General features: G+C 52.6%; 1 protein-coding gene and 1 long non-coding RNA gene across 4 annotated transcripts; one reads left to right on the top strand and one right to left on the bottom strand.

The window, feature by feature from the left end:
• The first annotated feature begins 7,082 nt into the window (after window positions 1–7,082).
• Window positions 7,083–9,110, top strand: LOC129536482 (uncharacterized). The gene is made up of 3 exons (XR_008681814.1): window positions 7,083–7,262; window positions 7,436–7,603; window positions 8,973–9,110. It is a non-coding gene; the product is annotated as an uncharacterized LOC129536482 (long non-coding RNA).
• Window positions 9,111–10,693: 1,583 nt separating this feature from the next.
• On the bottom strand, window positions 10,694–24,932 carry ACVRL1 (activin A receptor like type 1). Of its 3 annotated transcripts, none has more exons than XM_055395440.2 (11): window positions 24,797–24,932; window positions 24,116–24,312; window positions 19,356–19,452; window positions 18,565–18,813; window positions 18,167–18,378; window positions 17,815–17,914; window positions 17,320–17,466; window positions 16,760–17,035; window positions 15,856–16,053; window positions 12,995–13,125; window positions 10,694–11,742 (listed from the first exon to the last, which is right to left on the bottom strand). In XM_055395440.2, exons 3-11 carry the CDS (start codon window positions 19,450–19,452, stop codon window positions 11,608–11,610), a joined length of 1,545 nt encoding a protein of 514 aa, XP_055251415.1. In that variant the 5' UTR covers window positions 24,116–24,312; window positions 24,797–24,932; the 3' UTR covers window positions 10,694–11,607. The 3 variants fall into 3 exon arrangements, with proteins under 3 accessions (XP_055251415.1, XP_055251417.1, XP_088693021.1); XM_055395442.2 differs by having other exon boundaries at window positions 19,356–19,423; window positions 24,797–24,920; XM_088836895.1 differs by lacking the exons at window positions 24,116–24,312; window positions 24,797–24,932 and having other exon boundaries at window positions 19,356–19,695.
• Between the last annotated feature and the right edge of the window lie 1,385 nt (window positions 24,933–26,317).

Raw genomic sequence — 26,317 nt, forward strand, 5'->3', positions numbered from 1 at the left:
TTCATTGATGGGAAGGGTGATAGGGAGATGGTGGTGCTGATGAGAGAAGGTGGTCATGAGTGAATCTCCTGTGTTTGCTTGAATTGTAACCATTCTCTGGACATTAGGGGCAGAGCAGGTTTGGGGTGACAGATAAAGAGTTATGTTTTGAGCATGATGAATTTGAGCTGTCTGGGAGACATCCAAGGAGCTGTTCAGAAACAGCTGGATCTTGAGGTCTAGAACGCAGGGTGGAGGTAGGGGCTGGAGACACAGATTTGAAAGTCATCACTGGAGAGCCTGAGAGATGTCATGAACTCACACGGGGGGCATGTGTTCACGAAGAAGAGGATCTCAGACAGATTGCCGGGAACACCAGCATTTCCAAGAGCGGTAAAGAGATGTCTTCAAAGACATCTGAAAAGGAGCCACCAGAAAAGCTGGAGAGAGACCAGCAACTTGTGGCAGGAAAAGCCAAGAGGCGGGAGCAGTCAGTGGTCAAATGTTGCCGAGAGGTCGAGTTAAAAAAGGAAAGGCTGATAAGGGTGCTCTGGATTTTGCAACAAGGAGGCCAGTGGTGACCTCCAGGAGCTGTTTCCATGACAGAGCTAGAAGGTGGTAGGCTGAGGAATGAGTGGGAGCTGTGGAAGCAGAGACTTCACCAACAAATGTGACCATAAAGAGAAGGGAGAGAGATTGGGGTGGTTGGAAGGGAGGTGGGGGTGAGAGTATTTTGTTTGCAGTGGGTTCACACCCCGGTGGGACGGACTCCATAGAGAAGGGCAAGTCAAGGATTCATTTTGAAAAGTAAGAGTGAGGATCTGAGAGGGGACCTAAGGAGGGAGAGATTTGGATGCAAGAAGTTTATGGGTTTGGTGTCTGCAGTTGAGAGTATCCTGGCACTTCCATTTTCTATGAAGGAAAAGGCAAAATTGATGGAGACCTGAGAGTTGCAGCCCTCTCATTTACACAACTGTGATAAGTCCGCTTTTGTGTTTTTACCTCAACACCATGGAATCAAATTCTCAAATTAAAAAAAAAAAAATCAAATTTTTATTGAAATCGGAGAAAAATGCGAATCCAGTAGAACTGCGGAAAGGCCAGTTTGAATGAGTGAATATTGGCTTAAAAAAAAAGAAAGAATTTTATTCATTTCAGGTACACACAGTAACACAAAATATTACCTAGTAGTTGGGAAAGAATCATTTGCAATTAGCATAGAAATTGTTTGGTATGTAAATTAGTTTTTCTGAAGTACTTGACTGTGCTTAAAAACAGTACTTTAGTATTTTAAGAATTCCCCTTGTGGGGTGAAACCACTTTATATCTATTTTAAAACCTTGTTAAGTCTGCTTAAATGTAGTTAATTTTTTTTTTTTTTCTGGAAAAGATACCAGCTACATCAGAAAACAGTTTCTGGCAAAGGTAAGATTGTGCAACTGTGCGCCGCACAGCACTTTCCAAAGGCCATTTCCACCAGAGAGCAGATCTGATTGCCCGAGATTGTTACTAAGGGAACGGTGGGCGTGAATAGAAATTTCATTTCACAGAAGACCTACCCAAAGTATCGATCCAAAAGGAGCAGCCAGTAAGTACAGGATAGAGACTCTTTTTCTCATTGAAATAAGTACACATAAATATCCATACACATGTACCGATATATATATACGGCTTATACACATATACATGTATATCTGCAATCACATTTCAAATCTCCCTGGAAATCTCTCCTCTTTAGCTGCTTCCCACATGAGGAGGCTGGGGAGATTTGAGAGCCAGCCAGGGCCTGGGGAGAGGGACTGCCTTTGATCTTAGTTCTCTGACTGGGGATTGATCCCATGCCCCCTGCAGTGGAAGCAAGGAGTCCTAACCACTGGACCACCAGGGAAGTCCCAGCAAGAGGTGTTGACCCCAAGGCAGCCTGGAGCTCTGCAGAGCCAAAGCCATCAACACTACCGGTGAGGGCAGAGCACTCTCAATGGTATTATCATTAATTATTGAACAGCAGTTCTGGCCAGGCCCCTTATCCCACATGACCGCGATTCCTCAGAGTGTTTCCATTTCAAGATGAGGAAACCTAGCATGACGTGCCGTTTCATGCCCAAGTCACGAACTCCTGAACTGCTGAGTCAAGACTCAGCCTCTGTGGCTTTGTCTTCTCCTGGTATCTGTGTGGGCCTCAGGTTAATCACACGGTAGCTCGTCATTATCACTGGCCTGTGCAAGGCAGCAAGTCTTCTCTCAGATTGTATCTTCCACCTCTTTTTCCAATCCCCTTTTCAACTCCGTCCACCTTGCTCCCTCCCCGCACAAGCATTCCAGTGAGCTTGTGTCCTTAAGTACATGCATATCCCTGTTCAGAGCGCAGTACTGTTTTGAATATGTATGAATTCTATAATTATTGTGTGTGTGTTAAGAATACTTGACATAAGCTCTCCCCTCTTAGTGTATTTTTAAGATTACAATACTGTATTGTTAACTAGAGGCTCTCAGCTGTACAGTAGATCTCTAGGTCTTGTTCTTCTTGCATAAATGAAACGTTGTACCCTTCCAACGACTGCCACCCCATTTCTACCTCAGCCCAGCGCTGGGAACCACCATTCTACACGCCTGTTTTGTTTTCATTTTATTGCGCTGGGCCTTGGTTGCAGCATGTGGGATCTTTAGTTGTGGCCTGTGGGATCTAGTTCCCTAACCAGGAATTGAACCCGGGCCCCCTGCATACGGAGCACGGAGTCTTAGCCACTGGACCACGAGGGAAGTCCTGAGTCTAACTATTTTAGGGTCCTCATATAAGTGGTGTCCTGCAGTATTTGTCCTTCTGTGTCTGGCTTATTTCACTTGGCATGCGGTCCTCTGTGCTCACCTTCATTGCTGCACATGGCAGGATTTCCTTCTTTTTAAATATTAATATTAAAATGAATTAATGGCTGGATAATAGTCCTTTGTATGTATATACTGCGTTTTCTTTGTTCATTTATCTGTCAATGGATATTCAGTTTGCTTCATGCCTTGGCTGCTGTGAGTAATGCTGCAATGAACACGGAAGTGCAGAGGTCTCTTTGGAATTCTGATTTCAATTCCTTTCTATACCTAGAAGTGAGATTGCAGGATCACAGGATAGTTCTATTATGCATTCTAAATTTGTATAAAAGGCACTGTGATCTAGCCCTCGTTCTCTTCTGCCAATCAGTTCTATGTTTTAAAGATCTATCCATATTGCTGTAGGTATATCTGGTTCTATCTGTTGAATGACATAATACCCTGAACTATTTGATCCCTGCATCGGGAAGATCCCCTGGAGGAGAGCATGACAACCCACTCCAGTATTCTTGCCTGGAGAATTCCATGGACAGAGGAGCCTGACAGGCTACAGTCCATAGGGTCGCACAGAATTGGACATGACTGAAGCGACTTAGCACACATGCATTCATCCATAACATTTTACTTATTTGTTCCTCTAGCAATGGACACCCAGGTTGGCTCCAGCTCCCTGCTACCACAAGCACCACAGTGTTAAACATCCTTGTGCATGTCCCCTGTGGGCTTGTATGAGAATTTCTCTGAGATATGAACCCAAAGATGGTATCACGAGATCAAATCGCATGGGCACATCCACTTTCACTAAGCAATGCTAAAAAGGCTACACCAATTTAGACTTCTACAAGAAGTGAATAAGAATTCTTATTTCCCCATCTCCTTGCTAATACTTGACATTACTCACTTTTCTAATTTTGCCATTTTGGCAGATATTAGTTTTATGTCATTTGAAAATGCATTTCTCTGACCACTTGTGAGTTTTAGCATTTTTTAAAAAATTTGGGTTTCCTTTTCTGTGAATAAACTCTTCATCTATTTTGCCCATTTTTTAAATTGACTTTTGTTGATTTGCAGGAGTTTCTCATATACTGTGGATACCATTCTTATATCTTGTAGAGTTTTTCAGGGATTGTTGGTCTGCCATTTATTTATTAGTTTTATGAATTCATTGATGTTAAATTTATGGTGTATCTCTGAAAATGTACTGATGTCATCATATCCGTATAGTTCTTCATTTTGTAGCTTGTCTTTTAAGAGTCTTGTTTAAACCTTTCCCCATACCTGGGTCACAAGGATGTCCTCGTACATTTTCTTTTATTAGCCTCACGGTTTTGCCTTTCACATTTTGGTCCTTAATCCATTTGGAGTCCATCTTTGTCTTCACTAATATTTCAACAGCTTTATTGAGCTATAACTCATATACCATACAATTCACCCATTTAAAGTGGCCTTTAGTATATTGACAGAATTGCATAAGTTATTACCATAATTAATTTAGAACATTTTCATCATTCCCCCTGGGAAAAAACCCACTATACGCTTTAGTTATCATCTCCACCGAATTTTGATGACATCTTCATCAGCATCAGTTCTCAAGTGTATATAGATCTTTTCTGAGCCCTTGCTTATGTTCCACTTGTCCATTTGTCCGTGTGTCCATTGTCTGGTACCACACTATTTCAATTACTATGGCTTGTCATGTTTTATTGTCTGCTATGGGAAGTCTCCACTCTTCACACTATTTCAAAACTGGCTTGGCCAAATTCATATATTGTTTGACCTAGGCACTTCACTGTTCAGAATTTATCCCATGGGCGTGTTTGAATGAAGCAAAATGATACACATACAAGTTTAGTCATCGCAGCTTTGTTCACTGCAGCCCTAAATTGGAAACAACCAAAACTTCCAATATGGGGGACTGGTTTAATTATGGTGCGTTCAAACAGCAGAATACCATGCTGTTTTTAAAAAGAAGAAGATGAAGGAGAAGAGGAAAAAGGAGAAGAAGGAGAAAAATGAAGAATCTTAAAGCTCTCTGCTGGATATGGAAAGATCTCCAAGGCATATTATTAAGTGAAAAAAACAAGGCGTTGCATAGTGTACATAATGTTACTTTTGTATAAAGATGGGAAAGGACAAGGATCCATATTCAAATTCACTTAAATCCATATAAAGAAACTTTGGAGAGGCAGAAGCATAAGAAACTAAAACCAGTCATTTCTTTGGGGTTCAAGAAACTTGGGCAGATGGGCAACAAGGATGAGAAGGAGGCATTTCACTGTCTGCCTTTTGACACTGTCGTTTCCTAACAATGTGAATATATAACCTATGCAGAAAGTAACCTAAAATAAGGGAATACTGACTTAGCTCTTCATGAGTTTATATTTTTCCATATACAATTTTAGAATACATTTATTGAATTACTAAAAAAATGTTCCAACTAGAATCTGGACTTGGATAAAACCCTTGGCACCACAACGCTCCTCTCCTCACGAGTCAGAATTACCCTGACAGCTTTGAGGGCCGGAAGCCAAGAGAAAGCCCTGGTCAGGTGTAACCCGGACTGGAAACAATTCTGAATTCAGGAGAAAGACCTCAAGCTGCAGATGGCTGTTGGTTTTCTTTTAAACACAGGCCATATTTTTCACTCCTTTACTTTGGCCTAACTGTTGTATCAAGAAATGATCTCTCTGGGGGAAAAGGAAGAAGTATGGAGTACAAATCTTTAAAACACCCTTGCCCATGATCCATGACTACTTGCATTAGTGAGGAGAAAGCCTCATCAACCACCTGGTGGCAGGTCATCTTAACTGCAGGCTGAGTGCTTGAGAAAAGGGCCTTTGTTGAGCTGAGCTTACAAATCCAAACCCAGGAAGGGCAGTTGGACCCACTTTGCAAACTTGTTTGTTTTCTTTTTCTAAACATCAGTCCAGCTTCTTGTCCTGAAGGATCATAGATTCCAAATTAGTAGAGTCAAAATTAATGAGATTTTCCAGTAATGAGCCCGAGACTAAAATGATGGAAAATCCACTAATTATAGACTATGCAGCCACCTAAGCACGACTTGGATCCAGGCCTCTGGGGGGAGGAGGAGAAGGGAAGAGCGAAGGTCGTGGATGCAACCTGTGCCTGACAGTCCTTCCTTCCTGCTGCCACTGCCCTTTTCCCTGGACTTGGGGGACTTGCAGCACCCAGAGCTTCCTGCCTCTGAGCTCCTACCGCCTCCCCGCAATCCACGCCCCCAGGTCAAACGAGGCCCTGCTTCTAAGGGCTCTGTAAGGCTAAATTCCTGGAAACTGCAAATCAGGGCCCATAGTGGAGGTGGGGGGCCTGTTTTCGCCTCAGTTCTGGGAAGCAGTGGGGGAGGAGTGCTGCAAGAGGAGGAAGGGTAGAAAAGGCAGACAAAAATGCCCATTATACCCAAGCCCTGTCAGTTTCCTTTTTTCATCTCTTTATCAGTGTTTGTTGACTGAGCTTCTTATCAACAGGAAACGCCTGCCTAAGGGGACGAGGCAGGTCCAGGGGGACTGGGCGCCAGGGGCCAGGAACTGGGTGGTATGGTGCTGCTGTCCAGCCTGCCTGACTGAGCGACCTCATGACTCCCAGGACCCAGCAAGTCTCCCAGGCTCCTTGCCTTGGCATATGGTGAATCCTTAGGTGTCCACAGTAAGATAGTACAGCAGACAGGCCCTGATCATAGCCTAGGTGGGGCTTCAGCCCTAGCCCTCTGTGACATGAGAATTGCCCTTGCACTTAAAATTCACCAACCCGCCTCTCTCCTAGCTGAGAGGCCAAAGGACCTGCCAAGGTCAACAGACGTCTTAGTAAGTCACCCCAACTGGCCCTTCTATTCTGTTTGCCTTGCGCCCTCAGAGAATGGTGCCTGTTCTGGGCATCTAGGCCTGGGACAATTAGGTGCTTGGCACAGACTTCTAGAGGAAGGAGAGGAAGGGGACTCTAGCACTGAGTGACCTCCTACTATGTGCCAGGTGTTTTGTAAACACTGATCATCAGACTAGCTTATTGGTCTCCCGGATGGGGTTCCCAAGAGAGGGACAGAATGAGGGTCAGATTTCACAGAAGGCTAAGATGAAATCTTACTGCTGAAAATAAATGCCCAAGAGGGATAGCTGGGCCAAGCCAAGCTTTATGGTGGCTGAGAGGAACAGGTTTATCTAGATGTCTTCCTTCAAACTGGCAGAAGACTAAATTGAGGGTATGGGAACTGGCTGTTCTGGTAGAAGAGGCGGGAGCAGTTTGTGCGGAACAGAGCATGAGCCAGGCACCTTGCTTCCCGTTCCTTGCCTCTGCCTGTCAGTTGCCCTTGAACAGCTCCACGTTGCTTTGGGTGGTGGTGGTAACAAAGGAAATGCCAATGTGCCTTTTGCCCTGCCCCCGTGTCTCCCCGGACAACCCCACTCTGCCCCCCACCCTGCCACTGGCTCCTGCAGTCGGGAATCCAGGTCAGTAAGAGTGGGTGGGTGAGAAAGAACAGAGAAGAGACTCATCCAGACGTGACACCCCGCAGGACAGCAGTGACAACACTTTAACCTGAAAGCTGCCTGAAAATAGACTGTGTCTATGACATTATGCAAATCGTATGCAAAGTCAAGAAGCCCTCTGTCTCTATTTCTAGCAAACTGAATGTGGTCCTGGTGGAAGCAGCTCGTTCCAAGAGTCGCCCACCCACAGTGACGACTGCACAGTCAGCACCCGTCCCCCCTCTGGATGTGCACCCCTCCACACCACCCCCCGGGCTGAATAGACATGGAGATTTGCTACCTCTTGGTCTGTTAATCTTGATGTAAGTGAAGCTCTGGAGGAAGAAGAGCCACCCTCTGTGAGGGCAGATGTAGGCAGGACTGAGGGAGAATGGGGATTTCGAGAGTAGGGAGAACTGGGTACCACAGGGGCTTGGCAGAGGAAGTTGTGGTCATAAAAGCACATGCTCCGGGAAACAAGCTTCACTCTCATCTGGGCATGTAATAGACGCTCATCACTCCTGAGGGAGCATCCTTACCACTTGTATGATCCCCTCCCTCTTTATATAGGTAAGGAAATTAGAGCCTGGGGTCCCCCCAGGGCAGGACAAAACTGAGAAAAAGTTGATGGATTTTCTTCTTTCAAAGGCACGCAGGTTCCCTGAGGCTCTACATGGAGGCAGGGGCTTGGATGCCATGACCTTCTAACCCTGGAGGGCAATGGGCCAGTTCTTCTTTCTCAGATCGCAGCCTGTCTTGTGATTTCTTTTCCTCAATGTACTCATTGCATTTCTGCCCATAGTCAACGTGTGTGGACATCACGGTTGGGTGTAAGGATCAGGGTCTGGCAGGGACTGGAGGGGAAAAGAACGCTCTCATTTTCTCATTTTCCCAAGGCTGGTTTACAAGGCCCTCTGGGAAAGAGGGCACTGTCCGTTGTGGGGGTCCATGGACAAAGGCTTCTGCAGTCAGTAGCAGGCTCCAGGCATGAGCCACCTTGCGGGCTGCTGGGAGAAGGGGAGGTCCTCCGTGGTAAAAGGGAGGTCATCCTTTGGTAAGGGTACCCCAGTTCTGTGATCCCCTAAGGGAGCCTCTACTGCAAAGGCACATATTTCCTAGGCTGGGCAGTCAAATGGAAGAGTCACCTCTTGGCTTCTTTCAGTACCTGCCTCCCCTATGGCATGTCCCCGCCCCCAATTTCGGGGAGGGGGAAGGGGAGAGGTGCTTTCTGAGCCCTCCCTGGACGCCAAGGTGGGTCCGGAGGATGGCGGTCACTTTCCCATCCTGGGGATGAGGAGTGACTCCTGGCAAGGGAGGAGTGGGCATTTAAAGAGGGAATTGAAAACAGAATTCATGCGGGCGTGTCCAAGCTGCCTCTGAGTGAGGACGCAGCTCCTTTCTAGATGTGGTTTTCGGGGGACAGTCCCTACAGAACAGAAGCATGTGTAAGCGCACGCACACTGCCGCCTGGGCGCGGCGTAAGACGATCCCAGGCAGGGAATGGCTCGCGGCCCCACGCGCGGGGCGGGCCGGGGCGGGGCGGGAGGCGGCTGCTGGGTCTCCCTTTGGCCAGCAGAGGGCGTGCGGAGGCGCCGCGAGAGGGCCGCTCCCAGCCGGCGGTGGGAATTGAGATTTGCGCGGCAGCTTGGCGTCCAAGCAGCCTCCTCCACCAACAGTGACTTCTCTCTGCAGGGCAGAGCCCAGGCAGGATACTCCGGGACCATCTCCTTCTGCATCCCCTGTTGTTCCCTCGGCGAACCAGAGGGAACCAGAGGCACCGACCTGGGAAGACTTAGCCAGAGCTCCAGACTCAACCATGCTTTATTGAGGACCTACTATGTGCTAAGCAGTTTCCCTGATAGCTCAGTTGGTAAAGAATCTGCCTGCAATGCAGGAGACCCCAGTTCGATTCCTGGGTTGGGAAGATCTGCTGGAGAAGGGACAGGCTACCCACTCCACTATTCTTGGGCTTCAGCTGGTAAAGAATCCGCCTGCAATTCGGGAGTCCTGGTTCTGTCCCTGGGTTGGTAAGATCTCCTGGAGAAGGGCACGGCTACCCACTCCAGTATTCTGGCCTGGAGAATTCCATGGACTGTAGAGTCCATGGGGTCGCAAACAGTCAGAAGTGACTGAGCAACTTCCACTCACTCATGTGCTAAGCAGGAGTTAAGCGCTCCCACAAACAGTACCTCCAGGCTAAGAGACTGTAATATTGGGCCTGGAACACCATCCTGAACTCAGCACCATCACGTAGACTTCTTTCACCAATGTCTCCCACTCTGGCCCCTTCTCTCAACCCTCCCCCATCACTTGGCCTCCTGCCTCAGACTTTCTCTTCGTAGGGATTTTCCAGCCTTTGGGGAGCTGCTGCCTTCAGTCTCTGGCTTGGAGCCTAAGGAGATTTTTGCCCCCCAAATCCAGTAGAGATAAAATCCTTCAGGGGGATTCCTGGCCTAGGTGGGTTCCAGTGACCCAGAAGACATGACCCTGCCAGGAAGCAAAGTGCCCTGCGATGTTGTGGGAACCTGGCAGGTTCATGCAGCTTTGTTTCACCCAGTTTCACTTCCTGCTTCTCCTCTGGGCCTTGCACAATGCTGGGAGGCAGCCTGGGAAAGTGCCGCTCTGATGGTGGAAGGAACACTCGAGAAGCTGACCAGGGAGGCTGTGCTGGGGCATTTCCAGCAGGAGGGGAGGAGGCTGTTTTCTTCACCTCCTGTGGAGAACTGAGGGTCCTCTCCATGCCGTCCCAGGGCCAAGGGATGAGAGACCAGGTCTTCCCAAGTTTGGGGCTGTTGTGTTCCCTAACCTGAGCCCTGCGCCTCACCCCCCAACCCTCAGGCCCTACCTCCAATCCAACTGCCCTCCAGCCCATCCACCCACTGAGGGCTCGGGTAACCTCCTCAGCGCATGGACTTACACCCTGGAACACCAAAAATATGATATTTCCAAATGTTGAACTTTCCATGTGTTTCTCTACAGCCATCAGGTTCTTCCTAGACACATATACTCTGAGGTCTGGCCACACGTGTGGGGCTAGGAAAGCCACACAGGGGCCCGTGGGGGAAGAATCTGGGTGCTGGAGGCTTGCTGGCTAGAGCCAGATTTCTTCTGAGCCTTGGATGCCCTGCAGGAAGCTCCCTCAGACCCTCTCCAGCCCTGGGGAGAGAAGGTGAAGCCACCGAGCTGGTGAGTGGCTGATTTGCCTGCCAGACGACCCAGGGCTGTCTGAGCCCAAGGATGGCCAGAGGCATGGGTTAAGACAGGAACTGGAGCTTGTAGAATTAGACTAGGAAACATTTCAGATACTCTTGGCCTCAGATAAAGTTATTTTCAAATTTCCATCTTGAGGCAAATTGCCAGGGGTTGGGGCATAACGCATGCAAGGCACTGATGAACAGAGTTCTGACACAGGCTGAAATTTCAAAGAACTTTAGAGCTGAAAAAACTTCAAAGGACATCAGGACAAAACCTTTCGATATAGAGCTGAAGAAACAAAGGTCCCGGTACAGGGAAGGCCTCCTTTTTATCACATAGAGCAAGCACCCGGACCAGACTCTGGGTCTCCTGACTCCCAGATGGGCCTTTCCCCGGCCACGCTTGGCCCCAACATCCTCTCATTTATTCTGGAAGTCCTGGGCTTTGCCCATCTGATCTGCCACTTCTCCACTGGCCACACCCACAGCAAGACTCCTTGGGTTTCATGTCACAATAAGTCAGCTAGGAAGGGGTGGGGGAGGGGCCGAGGATCAGGCTTCACCTCTGCAGGGCCGGGGAGGGGGCTCATGTCTAGGAGACAGGGTCTCAAGGTGGCCTAGAGCTGAAATACAAACCCACAGAGAAGAGCTGATGGGCTCTGGGTGTCTGGGGCTTGGGCCAGAGGCTGAAGCCTGGCAGGGCAGGGTGTCTGCTGAAGGCTGGACAGGGCTCTGGGCCACACTAGTAGCTCCAGTCGGGCAGAGGGTAAAGTGCAGGTCCAGGCTCTGGGCCCAGGACAGTTCCCTGGGTTGACCACTGTGGCTCTGGGATCTCTTGCATCCTGTCCTGAGGGTGGTAGGGGGTGTGTCCAGGGCATGGCGGGTAGGGAGAGAGCCAGGCGTCAGAGAGCCTGCTCCCTGGAGCAGGCCAGACAGTGGGGGGATCGGGTTTCAGCCCAGCTGTATTTTTGGCTGGATGGGTTGGGGGCTGAGTCGGATAGGCACAGCTGCCCACAGAGGGGCACCCCCCTCCCCGGCACACACACTCACAGAACGGCTACCCAGGCAGGCTGCCATCCACCAGCCACCCCACAGACACTGCAGGCAGAGGGGAGTCAGCTTCAGCCCCATGGCTAGGGAATAACTTTGGGCTTCTGGAGGCCATTGCTGAGTTTCTGGAGTGTCTTCTTGATCCGCAGCGCAGTGAGGCGGGCAGAGGGGTTGGGGTACCAGCACTCCCGCATCATCTGAGCCAGGCCTGAGAGGACCTGGGGGAGGGAGAGTGAAGGAGAGGAGAGGAAGCAGAGACATGGGTCAGGGGCCGTGGAAAGGAAGAGGCAAGGAGGATGCCCAAGCGGACAGAAGAGTCAAGAGGAGGGAAACGAGAGTGTCAAAAAGGAGAGGAGAGACAGCAGTGGCGAAAGGGGGATAGCGGGAACAGGGCGAGGATGAGAAAGAAAGAATGGAAGCGGAAGGGAGTGGATGAGAAGGGGATGGAGAAAGGTGGCAGGATGGGAAGAGAGATGTAACTCAGGCCTTCACGGACACCCTCTGGTGAGTAACCCCCACTCCACCAAGACCCAAGAAAGGGGAGACCTGCAGGCCTTGGGGCTCTCACATGCCCGCTCTGAGGCCAGACCCCACTGCAGAAGGCAGTGACTCCCAGTACCTCCACCAACCCTGGCCTGGTCCAGTGGACACTGGGAGATTGGGTGGTGGGTGCGGCCCTCAAAATGCATGTGTCCAGGAAGCTCAGTGGTTGCAGAGTGAGCCAGCCTCACCTCTGCCTCGGAACTCAAGCCAGTTCCTGGCAGGGAGTGTATGTGTGTGCACAGGAGTGGCTTTTTGTGTCTCTGTAATGTTGTGCAGAAATGCACATGTGTCTGTGTATATATACATGTTTACACATGTCAGTGTTCAGTCATTCATTCCATAAACACTGGTCGAGTACCTAGTGTGTGCCAGGCACTGGGACAGGGAACAAGGAGAAAAGTGCCAAGAGAGAGACAGAAGGCCTTTTTCTCTGTCTTCATGGGACCAACAGTTTGGTATATATGTGCATGTGTGTGTCCCTCTGAGTGTGTGCATGTGCGTGTCCCTGTGAGTGTGTATATGTGCGTGCATGGGCATGTCCCTGTGAGTATGTACATGTGTGTATGTTTGTACAGAAGTGTGTATATGCCTATATTTGCCTATATATATGTATGTGTACATTCTATATAAAGTATCTGGAGTGCTTTGAGAAAAAAGAACAACAACAGTAACTCCACAGCAAAAAATAGCAGAGAACCTCTGTCTTTGCAGGCAAGGTGAAATGCTCTAAAACAATCCCAGAATAACCAGAGGGTCTCTGGAGGTCCACAGGCAGGAATGTGGGAGGGAGTACCCACAGAGGTCCCCTGGGATCTGCCCCCTAGAGCCCACCCAGGGGAAGCAGAGGCCAGACATGAGTTCCTCAGCCCAGAAACCCCAGTGCTGAGCCACCACCCCACACCATCCCAGCACTCCCAGGGGCCTCACCGGGTCTGCAGCCAGCCGGTTGGGGATGGTGGGGGTCTGCTGGTCAACACACACCACCTTCTTCATGTCCTCAAAGCTGGGGTCATTGGGCACCACATCATAGAAGGGTGGCCTGTAGTCCTCCACGATGCCTGGGGATGAAGGACAACGGGACAGTCACTTGGGACCGCAAGCAGGTCCCATACCACCCAGAAGTGAGCCTTGCCCACACTCAGTCCCAGGGTCCAGGAAACCAGTTGCCTGCCCATGCTACCTCTGACGGACACCATAATAGAATAAATATATCTATAAACAATAATTACTGCCATTTGTCTTACATTTACCACATATGCCAGGCATTGTGCTACAAACACTTTACATGCATTATCCTGTTACTCTTCACAGCAACCTGACCACCCATTTTACAGATGAAGAAACTGATGCTCAGAGAAGTTGAGCCCAAGGTTACACAGCTCGTAATGGCAGAGTCAAGACTTAAACACATTGCATTCCTAGGACAGATCTTGTTCCAGTCTTTCCACAGCTGCCTATCACCCAGGGTCTGGGTACTGCTTCCAGGCCCCAACTATCAGGGATGCCCCAAAATATATAATTTTTACCGAGCAATTACTATGTGGCAGGCACTGCCCTAACTGCATGGCATGAGATCCTCACAAAACAACCCTATCAGATGAGGAAGACTATCAGCTCCACTTTATAAGCAATGAAGGGGCTCCCAAGTTGCGCTGGTGGTAAAGAACACATCTGCCAATGCAGGAGACATAAGAGACTCAGGTTCGATCCCTGGGTCAGGACGATCTCCTGGAGAAGGGCATGGCAACCCACTCCAGTATTCTTGCTTGGAGAATCCCATGGACAGAGGAGCCTGGCAGGCTACAGTCCATGGCATCACAGAGTCGGACATGACTCAAGCAACTTAGCGGGCACACACACACACACAATGAAATTCAGGCCAGATATCAGGCCAGAGAGGTTAAGAAGCTTGTCTAAAATCACACAGATAGTAAGTGACAGGGCAAGGAGTTAAGCCCCGGAAGTCTTACCAAAGCCCATGCTCTTGACCTCCAAGCTACACTTAAGGGAGGGAGGCAGACTCCTGGGTGAGGATGTAGAAGGAGGAGAAGGGGAAGAAAACACATCTTCTAAGGGAAGGAGATTTCCCCAGGTCCAGACCACACCCACCCACTCTCGGGGGTGGCACAGGCCTCTGCTGACCCCCTCAGCCAGCAGCACCCCTGCCCTCACCGCCCCTAGTGTGCCATCCTGAGCAGGATCTTTCTGAAGATGATGCTGGTGGAGCGGCAGTCACTGGGGCAGAAGAGGCCAGACCCCAGAAAAGCACCTTAGGCCCCAGCCTGCTTCCAGCCCGAGGCTGGGGGCTGCAGCCACACAGAACAGCCACAGCCTCGGGAGCGCCCGAGCCAGCTGTGCTCCCCGTGGCGGGCGTCCAGGCCGGGCCCTGTGCTGCTCGAGCCCTAATCAGTGCTGCACAGAGGCCTGAGCGTGTCTAATGGGCCTTTAATCAGCGCCCGGGCTGACACCAGATTACAGTGTTTATAATGCGCCACAAATCTGTGTGGAGCTGACAGAGCGTCCCTCCTCCCCAGGAGTCTGCAATCAGCCTCCTCTTCAGCCCAGGCTGGTCCAGCCTTCCTTTCATGCCTGTGGCTGGGTCCAAGGGGCCTCGATTCCCCCCAGGTGGCCCCTTTACCAGCCCCAGACTCTGGAGTTTGTGTCTGAAGCTGAGTCCAGCAAGAGGGTGGTCCCCAACCTGTCAAGACTCCTGGCCGCCCCTCTCCGTAGACAATCCCCACAAAGACTGACCAGCCTCCCTCCCACCACCCAGCACCCATCCACCCCAGGACTGGGAGGGCACCAGCCGCAGGGCAGGCCCTCTATATGGGGCCATGAAGAATGAGGTCCCTGTGCCTGCTCCCCTCCAAATTTCAGTTCTCTGGAGCACCCATGGTAATAATGAGGCAGTAGGGACTTCCTTGGTGGGCCAGTGGTTAAGACTCCACTCCCAGGGGGCACTGGTTCAATCTCTGGTCAGGGAACTAAGATACTGCATGCCGCACAGTGCAGCCAAAAATAATAATAATAAGAGTAAGGCATCGATAAGCAGGAAGGGCAGGCACTGTTGCATCCCGCATTTCTGTGGAAACAAGGACCAAAAAGGTGGAAGTAGCGCAGTAATAAAGAGCACTGGTCCTGACAGTCAAACCGCCCGGTTCAGACCCCAGTGCTGCCTCTAGCCCCAGTGCCTCAGTCCCCTCATCTGTAAAATGGGGGTGTTGCCGTGTCAAGTATCTGTCATTACAACAATTGCCACCGATATTTATCGAACTCCACAACAGTTCCAGGTGCTGCCCTGATTACCTTATTTGGATTATCTCAACAACTGGAAATTATTTTTGTTCTCATCTCACCAATGAGGAAACTGAGGCACAGAAAAGTAAAATACTTTGCACATGGCAAAAGTCAGGAACGTAGTCTGATCTCCCACCCTTGCTCTTAACCATTAAGCATACCACCTCCCTGCCAACACAGGACAATTCAAGAAGATAATCCATGTATACAGCATGGCGTCTGGCACACAGTGAAACTCAATAAATGTTAGCTGCTATTAATATTTCTGTTATTATCAATTACCCAAGATTTCACAGCCAGAATCAGACTCAGATGAACCTTAAAAGGTCACTCAGCTGAACCAGCTGGTGAGTGACAGTAAAGGGAATTTGAAAGGTCTGACCACAAGCCCCTCAGGCCACAGGCACCAGCCGGTGACAGGAAGCCCCATCTCCCACCTGTCTGCCCTGTTCCCCTGCCCCACCCTGTGCAGGGGGGTGCCGGAGGCTCACCGTTGACAATGGTCCGGCGGGTGATCTCCCACAGCACCAGGCCAAAGGCCCAGATGTCCGTCCACTTGTAGGATTCGAAGCAGTCGGTTCGGATCTGCTCTTCCAGCACCTCGGGGGCCATGTACCGCTTGGTGCCCACTCGCGGGTTGTTGCCAATGTCCAGATAATCACTACCCTGGGAGTGCATCACAGCCAGGCCTGTGGGTAACCAGGCCTGTCACTCCTGCTGCTCACCCAAGCCCACAGGCAGGGTGGCCCTGGGGAGGCTGGAATCCCAGGGTGAGGTGAGAGGGGGAACGGCGGCAGGACACAGAGGGGCCGGCAACTGCAGACCCGCCCTCTGTCATCCTTGGCTTGTGTGCTGCTCTCTAGGTGTAGGAATCCAGTGAGATGTGAGTAGGCAAGGCAGGCATATATTTCAGAACTGAACCCCAACGCATGGTTACGAGAAGCGATGTGGTCAGCAAAGCCAGGATGAGAACACAGGTTGCTGGCTCCCTGCCCCATTCTCCCCACACCTGGAGCCTGGCGGAAGTGGTGGAAGGGGTCTGGACTTGAAAACAGTGTTAAGGCTGCTGGTGGGGTGTGGGGTTCTTGCGGAGGTGAGACGAGAACACACACACACACACACGACTGTAAGTTTTAAAGTGCCAATCAGTGTACACACACACACACCTGTAAGTTTCACAGGAGGTGAGATGAGAACATACACACGTCTGTAAGTTTTAAAGCGCCAGTGTCTATACACACACCCACACCCACACACCCACACACCCCCCTGTAAGTTTTAACGCACCAATCAGGCCACTGAAGCCAGGCATCCAAACAGGCGAAGACAGAACCGCGTGCAGAGGGCGGGCGCACGGACTCCACCCCCGCCAAGGGCCCGCCCCTCCGCACTCACCCAGGTCGGCGATGCAGCACTGCAGGTTGCTCTTGACCAGCACGTTGCGGCTCTTGAGGTCGCGGTGGGCGATGGCTGGTTTGCCCTGCGTGCCGAAGATCTCCACGTGCAGGTGCGCCAGGCCGCAGGCCGCGGACATGGCTAGCTTCAGGGCCAGCTGAGGCTCCAGCGTCTGCCTCTGTAGAAAGTCGTAGAGCGAGCCGTGCTCGTGGTAGTGCGTGATGAGCCACAGCTGCGTGCTCGAGTTGCGGGAAGTCATGTCCGAGGCGATAAAACCTGTGGGCGGAGGATCAGGTGGCTCACCGCGGGGCTAGGGACGAAGGAAACTGGACCGGTCAGGGTCAGGGCTGGGGAGACAGGATGGACCCGATCAGGGCAAAGCTGGGAATGGGGTGGAGGCTGGTCTGGCTTAGGGCAGAGAGGAAGCTGGAGTCAGAAGCTGGGGCTGAGCGCTGCTGGGAGTCCTTCAAGGTTAGGTCAGTGTCCAGAGGCGGGGTGGTGGGGCAGGGCAATGAGAACCCGGGGTCTGGCCCAGTGCTCCCCGCCCCATCCCTGCTTGCCTAGGATGTTGTCGTGTCTGAGCAGCACTGTGTTGTAGATCTCAGTCTCCCGGAACCAGGACTGTTCATCTCTGGAGGAGAAGATCTTGACGGCTACGCTCTCACCATGCCACAGGCCCCGCCACACCTCGCCATAGCGGCCCTTTCCTGATCCAGAAAGCAGAGAGGAGGGAGGGGGGTCACATACTGGAAACACAGAGCCCTTGGGCACAGTCACCCTCAGAAGAGGCCCCCCTCACATTGCTGCCCTGGCTCCGACTGCAGAACCTCTGAAGACTCTGTTTAACTGAATTCAGATCCACACGCCTCTGGCAGGCCACCTCCATTAGCCTCTTGTTCCACCCCAGCTCCTGGCCAAGGATCAGGCACTGCCCCATCTCCAACCCCCTCCCTGACTGGCAGAATTCCTGTTCTGACCCAGGCCTGACCCCACCTGTGACTCCCTCACCCGTCCAAGCTCACTGGGAGCTCTCGGTCCCCATCCCCTGAGCTCACCCACACACTCCACCAGGGCGACCTGTCGAGCCACTGTCCTCTGCACCAGGAACGGGAGCCCTGAGCCACTGCCCGTGGTACAGTCACTGTCCAGGAGGTCCTGGGAGTACCGAGAGGCCACTGAGGGGCAGCCCCCACCCACCAAACCCATTTCTCCCTCCTCAACCTGGGCCCCACTGCCTCATCTTGCCACACTTCTCACTCACAAACCCCTCCCGCCCAGTGCCCAACCAAATCTCTGAGTGCCTGCCATGTGCCTTTCTCAGCTACCTGCCACTCTGTGCCCCCTCTGATTCTGTGGCTCCTGTCTACCCCCCACCACCCTGTGTCCCAGGTTCCCCCAGGCCCATACCCCCAACATGCTGTCCCCCTGCTCAGATGGCTTCAGGATGAGGCTGGACTCGCCCAGCTCACTGTTCGCGCCCCGCTGCTTCTCCTTCCTCCGCCGGACATGCCACAGGCCCAGGGCACCTAGGGCCACGAGTGCTAGCAAGGCCAGCACGGGGCCCAGGATCAGAGGCAGCTGGCTGTCTCCTTGCGGCTGCTCCGGAGGAGTCTGGGTGGCTGGTGGAAGAGGGATACTGAGGCCCAGCTTCCACTAGGCCGGATGCCCCCTACCTGGCCGCTCTGCCAGTCAGACCCCAGGGCCCTGCCTCCCCAACCCTCCAGGCCAGAGCATGAGAGGCAAGCAGGGCAGGGAGGGCAGAGTCAAAGAAGCCGGGGAGGGGTTTCCGGGGCAGCCAGACGTACCCTCCAGCACCAGGGACACGTTGTGGTTGCACAGGGGGCTGTAGCAGCAGTAGTGGTTGACGAACTCCGTGGGGCGCGCCCTGCAGACCTCTGGGTGCATGTTCCCACAGCCCCGGTGTTCCCGGAGGTGTCCGTCCTCCCACACCAGCACGACAGTGCACCAGGACCCCTGGCAGGTAGGCCCCTTACAGTATGGGTTCTCACACGTGCAGGTCACCAGCGGGCCCCGAGAGGGTTTCCAGGGGTCACCTGAGGGACACACTGGAAGCTCAGCCACTCTGGGCCCAGCTCTCCAGGAGGAGCCTAACCCCTAAGTCTGCCCAACCGCCCCCTCCCTTCTGAGCTCTCAAACCAGCCCTTTGAGGTTCCAGTCCTTTAGTTCCATCCTCAGCCTTCCCTCCAGTGACTTATCCCCACCAGGGGCAGCTGCCACCGTGAGAACCAGGCTTCTCTCCCTTCCCTGATCCTTGGACCTCTCCTCCCAGTTCCAGACACAGCGAGCCCCCCAGCCCCAATGCTGAGAGCTCTCCCAGGCCCCCTCTGCCAACAGCACCACTCTCTGAATCCCTATACACATGTTCCCACCCTGGAGTCTGAAAGAGCCTGTTGGTTTGGATCAAGAGGCCAGCAGAGGAGGGTTGGGGTAGCTGAGAGCTCAGTCTCACTGAGCCCTGTCTCCCCAGTACCCCTCCTCCCAGCTCCTCAGACTCAGCCCAACAAGAGTTGAGCCCAGACAGCCTTTTCTTTATCCCCTCAGGCCCCTGTTCCCTACCTGCTTCCCCAGTACTCACCCTGGGTCAGGCCCAAGGCCATCAGTAGCATCAGAAGCCTTCTCCTGGGAAGGTTCAAGGTCATGATCCTTGAAGAGGAGAAGGGGTGCAATAACATCTATGAAATGTGATTCCCCTCAGTGTTTTCAGCCACTGACTGTGGGTCCCTCCCACCCAGAGGAAATTGCTGGGAGTTTTTTTTTGTGTGTGTGTGTGGGGGGGGAGGCAGGGAGGCCTCCTCCCTGCGTCTGCCTTTGGGGCGGGGCCTGCAGGGGAAGTCCTGGTTCACTTCCCCATGGAAACCATCCTGTTAGGGGTAAAGGGTGGGGAGCCATGTTTAAGTGACTGAGAGCTTGGGGGACTCCCAGCTGTCCTGCCGCTGAGTGCAGACTGGAGGGCGCAGAGGGCATGGGGCTGGGGTGGAAGGAGCATCTCTTCAGCAGTCCCCCACCCCTGTCTGTCCCCTGTCCCTTGCCCACCCCTTTCCAGCCTCCACCCCTGACCACCCCTTTCTCAGTGGCCCCCCCTCAGGCCTGGCTGCCTCAAACATAAACAGGCTCCTGTCTTCACTTCCTGCCATTCAGGGTCCCGCCAAGCTGGGAACAGGAATCAAGATTGTTTAGATTGGGGTCTGGATAGAACAGGCAGGAGTCACGCACAGCAGGGAGCTCAGGACATGGTCTCAGGGCAGGCTGGAGTCACTACAGGGTTGCAGGAGCCACCTGGGGCTGGGACACCCCCGTGACGGAATCCTCGTACACCCTGTGAATCACAGAGCCCAGTTCCTTATTTCAGAGAAGATGGGGATCAAGGCTCAGCCAGGAGAGGAGTCTTGTCCACGGTCAAATGGGGTTCAGTGGCAGTGCTAGGAGTACAACCCAGGTGTCCAGACTCCCAGTCCAGTGCTGCTTCTACTCCATACCCCAATCTGGGGTGACAGCCCATGTCTGAGCCTGTGGGGCTGTATCAGCCATACCAAGCCTGGACAGTGCCAGGCCTCATTGTCTCCAAGGAACTTCCCCACCCTCATCAGACTATAAGATGTCCCCTCTGAGCCACTCCCCCCACCCCTTCTCTCTGTCCTTGAGGTCCTGGGAAAGAGTGGGGGTAGGGCCAGTGATGTGGAAGGGAAGTGAAACATACTTAGACACTGAATATTTGACCTTCTGTGGTTGGTTAAGATTGAACTTTTCCAAAAGTTTGGTGGGGATTGTTAGGGGAGTAATTCTGGTCTATGATAGTCCCATCCCAAGTCCCAGACCAGCTAGTGCTTCAGAAGTGACCCCCATCTTCATCTCTCAAAGGCTTAGAATGAAAAGATTAGGGCTGAGGCTGCAGTAAGAAGGACTGAGATCAGACAGCAAGAAGAACTTTCTGAATGGTGGAGAGTAGCAGGTGCGTGCCTCGGGACAGAATGCCCAGTTAGGGGCAGCAGACATGAGGGAAGAGAACTGTCTTCTGGAGTGACGTGGTAAGGCTGGAGGGCTGGGCATAGGGCCATATAGGCTGCAGAAGGCCCCTGGTCTAAGAATTCTGCCAAATGAAGATCCATGATGCTGAGACTCTGAGGGCAGGATGACTGGGGGTGGGGGGTGCTTCATGGGCCTCTCTGGCTGGTGGCAGCTCTGGTCTTCCTGCCTGGGCTTCCTCTGCCCCAGAGGCCCAGGGCTGGGGGGAGGAAACGGAGCCCTGGTCTGCTGCAGCTGTGTCCCCAGCCTCTGCCTGACCTCCTGTCTCATGCCCCTCCCGCAATACAGTGGGGACTCTGGCAAGCACTCTGCAATTGGACTGGTGGCTGGAGAAGGAGCCCCAGACAAGCTTGCTTTGCCCACTGGAGTAAGGGCGGGAATCCATCCTTGGCAGTCTTTGCTCAGAAAGCAGCTTAAGGAGAGGGGATGAAGCAAGAAGGAAAAAGTGGGTAACAATAAGGATGACAGCCAGCATCTTTCTAGAATCCTCTCCCCATGCTTTCCTTTCTTTGTGCTCCTGTGCACCCTCTCACTACACTATTAAGCAGTAGAATCATCTCAAGTGCTTCACTAGAAATGCACACTCTTTGGTCTCCTGCTCCAGATTCCGGTTCAGTCCATTGGGACCAGTAAGAAACATGCATTTTAAAAAATTTCCCCAGGGAATTCGGATCAGTTTGTGTGGGTACCACACTTTGAACTGGGTCCTATTCAACTCCATGCTGGAGTGGAGTACAGAGGGCAGGGATTCTGATTCCCATTCGGGGACCTCTCCCCACCCACTGCTTCTACTGGAGAAGGGACAGACAAGGTTAAACACTGGAGCCAAGGATTTGGAGATGCTGCAGAGAGAGGGTGGGGTATGTGCTTTGTTCAGGCCATCTCCAGCCTCTGGGGCCCAAGAACAGTGTAGGGAGGGCTTGGCAGCATTTGCAGAATCTGCCTCTGGTCTAAAACTGGGAATGCAGTGAAGGAAAGCTGTGACTGTCCAATTTTTTACTAGGCTCAGAGTAAGATTCAGTACAGGAGGGTGCTGAGTCCAGATCAGTCCCAACTCAGAGCTGACCCAGCATAATGCGCCCTGACACCTGACTCCAGCACAAATAGACTCCTGGGGACTGGTGGATTCCTTTCCCACCTAACAAAACTTCTTGAATGATCTCCTGCTGACAGAAGCATCACAGTTTTTAGCCAGAAATCACAAATGTTAAACTAATTTCAAACATTAACTTAACCACTGTGAAATTCTTAGTAATGAGTTAGCCTTCTCTGAGTACTACTTATGTGCTAAGTACTGAACTTTGATGGATGATCTCATTTAATCCTCACAACAATCTAATAGGGAAACGGAAGCTGGGGGATGTTAGGTTTCTTGCCCAGAATCACCATGTGTGTCTTGATCGACTTAAATTGCTGGTAATACATCCTCACTTGGTCATTTAATTTCTGCAGTTGTTTGGTGTTAGATAGGTCCCTCAAAGGAGGAAAAAAAGCAAGTGGGGGTTGCATTAACAGACGGCAACTGTCATCACCTGGTACCCAATATGCGTTTGTCTAGAAATCTCTATCATGCTATAGCCTTAGTCTTCGGAGGGGAGAACCAGAGTAGGGTGTGCTCAGAAAGTGGAGGTCAGTTTCCTTCTCCCCAGCACACCTGAGGGACTGATTTAATGAGCTCCCATGAGTAGCAGTTTCTCAGCACAGCAGTACTGTCCTGGGGCCGCAAGTGCCTTGCTCTGTACCTACACAGCAGAGGACCAGACTGAACTGCTCATGCTGGGTGACCCCTTACCATCACAAAGCACTTTCCTCGGCATCACTTCATTAACCCTTCACAGTACTGGACTGGGATGTAGCATCAAGTAGGGAGTTTAGGATCTCAGATGGAAGGCAGCACAGTGTAGCACAAGGGTCAGGTTGTCGTCTCTGGATCATATAGACCCAGGATCAAATCCTACTTCTACCACTTAGGACTATGAGAGTTAGGGCAAGTTACTTAAACTTTCCGAAGCTTAAGATCCCCTATCAAAAATGAGAATAATAACAGCGCTCATTTCAAGACTTTCCTGGTGGTCGGGCGGTTAAGAATCTGCCTTGCAGTGGAGGGGACACAGATTTAATCCCTGGTCTGGGAACTAAGATCCCACATGCCTCTGAACAACTAAGTCCACTCACCACAACTACTGAGCCCATGGGCTCTAGAGCCCACCACAACGAGCCCACGTGCCTCAACGAAAAGACCCCATGTGCCACCATTAAGACCCAACATAGGCAAATAAATAATAAAAAAAATTATAATAGTGCTCATTTCATAGGTATAAGGGTACTAAGTGGTACACCATAAGCACTTAACAAAAGTTACTAAAAAGCCAGCCATCCATGGAGCTTTGAACAAATGACTCACATCTGAATCTCTTTCCTCTTCTGTAGGATGGACATAATAACACCTCTTGTCCTAGGTTGCGGCCAGGATTACTTGACAAAAATGTATTATACCTAAGTGTCCACGTAGTAAGTACTTAATAAATAGAGACTGTTTTTAACCACCTGATAAGATGAAAGGACAGGTACCAGGACAAATAAACAGTCGGGGTCAGGGATGTCAGACAGACCCTGCCTTAGCCAGAAGCTGCCCATATAGAGAGGGTGAGAGCTATTGTCCACTATCCCCGTCCTTAGAAAAGAAAAGAGAGGGTGGGTCACCAGTTCAGAGATGGTCAGAGCAGCACTGGCCTCCGGGGCAGACTGAAAATCTGGGGCCCCAGGCTGGAGGAAGAGTGGGATCCCCTTTGACCTGGATCCTGAAAGAAGTCCATGGCATGGGGACTATATGACCATACAGGGCTGGAGGTGAGGTTTGGGGGAAGGGGCCAGACTGTCATATTTCTGTAGCAAGATCTGCAAGGGCTGCTCTGGGAAAGATGGGCTTCAAGGAGAGGCTCAACAGCGCTGGAAGTGGACACCCACCCCCCAGGTCAAGCCAGGAGCCTGGAAGGACATGTGACCCCCTTCTCCGTAAGTGAAGCAGGGTGGGTATCCTTCTGCCCATTTTATGGATGAGGATGGGAAAACAGCGAAGCTAAGTGGCCCAAGGAACAAAGTTTTCTGAATCCCAGTTCAGGTTCGATCCAGTCCGCTGCCGTCTTAGGTGGGGTGATGGGCAGATGTTCGCGGAGGGCGAGGGGCAGCTAGCCCTACGAGGAGCTGGGACTGACCCTACGGTCACCTCTCTGAGGGTCTCTCTGGGATCTGCCGTGGCAAAGGCCCATTGGGGTGGGGGTCAGCTGCCCCCCTCAATGGACTTCGACTCACCTCTGGGCCTGCCTTGCTGTCGGCGGGGCGCGGACGTGCAGCGGGCGGCCTCGTCTCGTCCCCTCCCCGGCGGCGGCCGCGGTCACACGACGGGCGCTGGACAGCGGGCCGGGGGCCGGGGGCCGGGCGCGGCCCCAGGCGGGGCTGGGGCCGGGGAGGGGCTCGCTCGGCGCGGCTGGCGCAGCGGCCTCCGGGGACTGGGAAAGGGGCCGGAGCAAAAATGTTTCTTATTCCAGCGTCTTCCTGCCTGGCCCGGCTCCACCACTCCCTCCTAATAAACCGTTTCCTATTGCCCAGCTAGCCGACGGCCGCCCGCTCGCCCCTAGCCAGGGCTCAGGGCCGGACCCTCCCGTGCGCGCGGCAGCAGACCCCTAGGGCGGCCTGCCCCTCGGCTGCCCCTGCCCCGGGATCGAGGCCGCGCCCCCGCCTCCAGCCTCCCACATCCGCCTCCCCGAGGGGGCGGGCCTTGGCCTTGGGCTGCGGGGGGTCTCGTGGGGTCCAGGCCCAGAGCCATCGGGGCCACAGCCGGGATGCGAGGCGCTCTCCGTGGCCCGGCCCGGGGAGGGACGGAGGCGGAGGCGCCCCTCCCGCCCGGAGTCGCTGCGGGATGCCGGGGAACCCCTACAAGACGGGGGCCAACGAGGGAAGGACATGCGGGGAGGGCAGATGGCGAGAAGTTACCTGTCTTCCCACCCACAACTCCGGATCCTCTGCCTGCCTACGAGGCTCAGCAGCAAGGGCAGACTTTGGGGCTAGCAGCCTGAAATATTTTGGCTCCGCCCTCTGCCCCCCTCCCTCCGAGATTCCCTACATCGTCCAGCTCCTTCAGCCTCCTCCCGGGGGCCCCTTCACCCCCTCTTGTTCCCTCCCCTCTTCCGCAGCCTCTATCTGCGCAGCGCTCAGCGCAGGGCAAACAGGCCCAGAAGCAGCAGCTGTGGGTCAGTGGTGACGGGCCTGAGTCCTTTTGGCGGCAGCGCAGCTCAGTGACAGGGACGCCTCTTCCCACCATGGGCGGCCAGAATGGAGTGAGAGGCCTTGGACTGCCCCCTTCGAGGCTGGCCCTTCACCCCACCAAATGGACCTCTAGATGTGGGGAGCCCCAGCTCCCTGGGGACATTGCTGAGACAAGGTGGAAAAGATGCGTTGGGGAGGCGGGTAGAATGGCCTCTCCCAGAGACAGAAGCAAACCCTTCCTCCTAATGGCCTTCCCAGGGCTCAGAGCAGCGACCCTGTTGTCTTGCTTTGCTCCAGCCATTGTGAGCACCTTGAAGGCAGCACTCCACTTTATCCCTGTGCTGTGCTCAGCCGCTCAGCCATGTCTGATTCTTTGCCACCCCCTAGACCGCAGCCCACCAGCCTCCTCTGTCCATGGGGATTCCCCAGGCAAGAATAATGCCAAGGCCATGCCCTCCTCCAGAGGACCTTCCCAACCCAGGGATCGAACCAGGGATCTCCAGCATTGCAGGTGGATTTTTTAGTGTCTGAGCTACCAGGGAAGCCCACTTTATCCCTAGCCTCTAGATTATCCACAAAGACTCTGAAGTCTGAATCCAGACTAGTTGTGTAACCCTAGACAAGTGACACCTCTCCTAATTCTGACCCTCAGTCTCCCATCTACTAAATGGGCATAATAAACAGTTCTGGTCTCACAGGGTTGCTGGGAGAATGAAGGGACGTGATGCTTATCTTGGCTCATAGCAAAGACACTACATGACTGATACTGACACAGGCTGGCTAAGCCCTCCATTAGAGTATAATTAAATTAATGAATGAAAAGGCTGGGGAGAAGATGACCTCAGAACTAGGTGGAAAGACATGGGTGTTAGAAGCAGAACAGACTTCTAAGGTGTCTTGCTCTAATATGGGGATTCTGTAAGATGGGCCAGGACATCTCCAGCCACCCCCTCCACACACACACCCTTTGACAGGAATAGAGGCTGGGGGAGACAATGACTAAAGGCTCAGACAGGCATCAATTGTTGACTGACCTCACTTCCTCCGCAGAAACCCTCCCCAGCCCCCACCCACAGCAGCTTCACAACTTTCGAGCATTGTGGATTCCAGAACCAAGGCACACCCAAACTTCAGTGTCAGGGCAGAACTGTGTGCTGCAGCCAATAGGAAGTACTATGGGATTACAGTATCTGCTCTTTCAGATTATAGTGGCTGCTTCGGCACTCTATTAGCTAGAGAACTGGGAGT

This window comes from Moschus berezovskii, chromosome 6 (assembly GCF_049115385.1).
Source record: "Moschus berezovskii isolate FMDL1 chromosome 6, NW_MosBer_1.0, whole genome shotgun sequence".
Lineage (NCBI taxonomy): Eukaryota > Metazoa > Chordata > Mammalia > Artiodactyla > Moschidae > Moschus > Moschus berezovskii.

Coding starts and splice junctions, on each gene's coding strand:
- ACVRL1 (XM_055395440.2), bottom strand. CDS start 19,452: ATGTTATTGCACCCCTTCTCCTCTTCAAGGATCATGACCTTGAACCTT. Junction 17,915..18,166: donor AGGGGGACAGCATGTTGGGG/GTATGGGCCTGG, acceptor CGGTACTCCCAG/GACCTCCTGGACAGTGACTG. Junction 13,126..15,855: donor CCGCCGGACCATTGTCAACG/GTGAGCCTCCGG, acceptor CTTCATCCCCAG/GCATCGTGGAGGACTACAGG.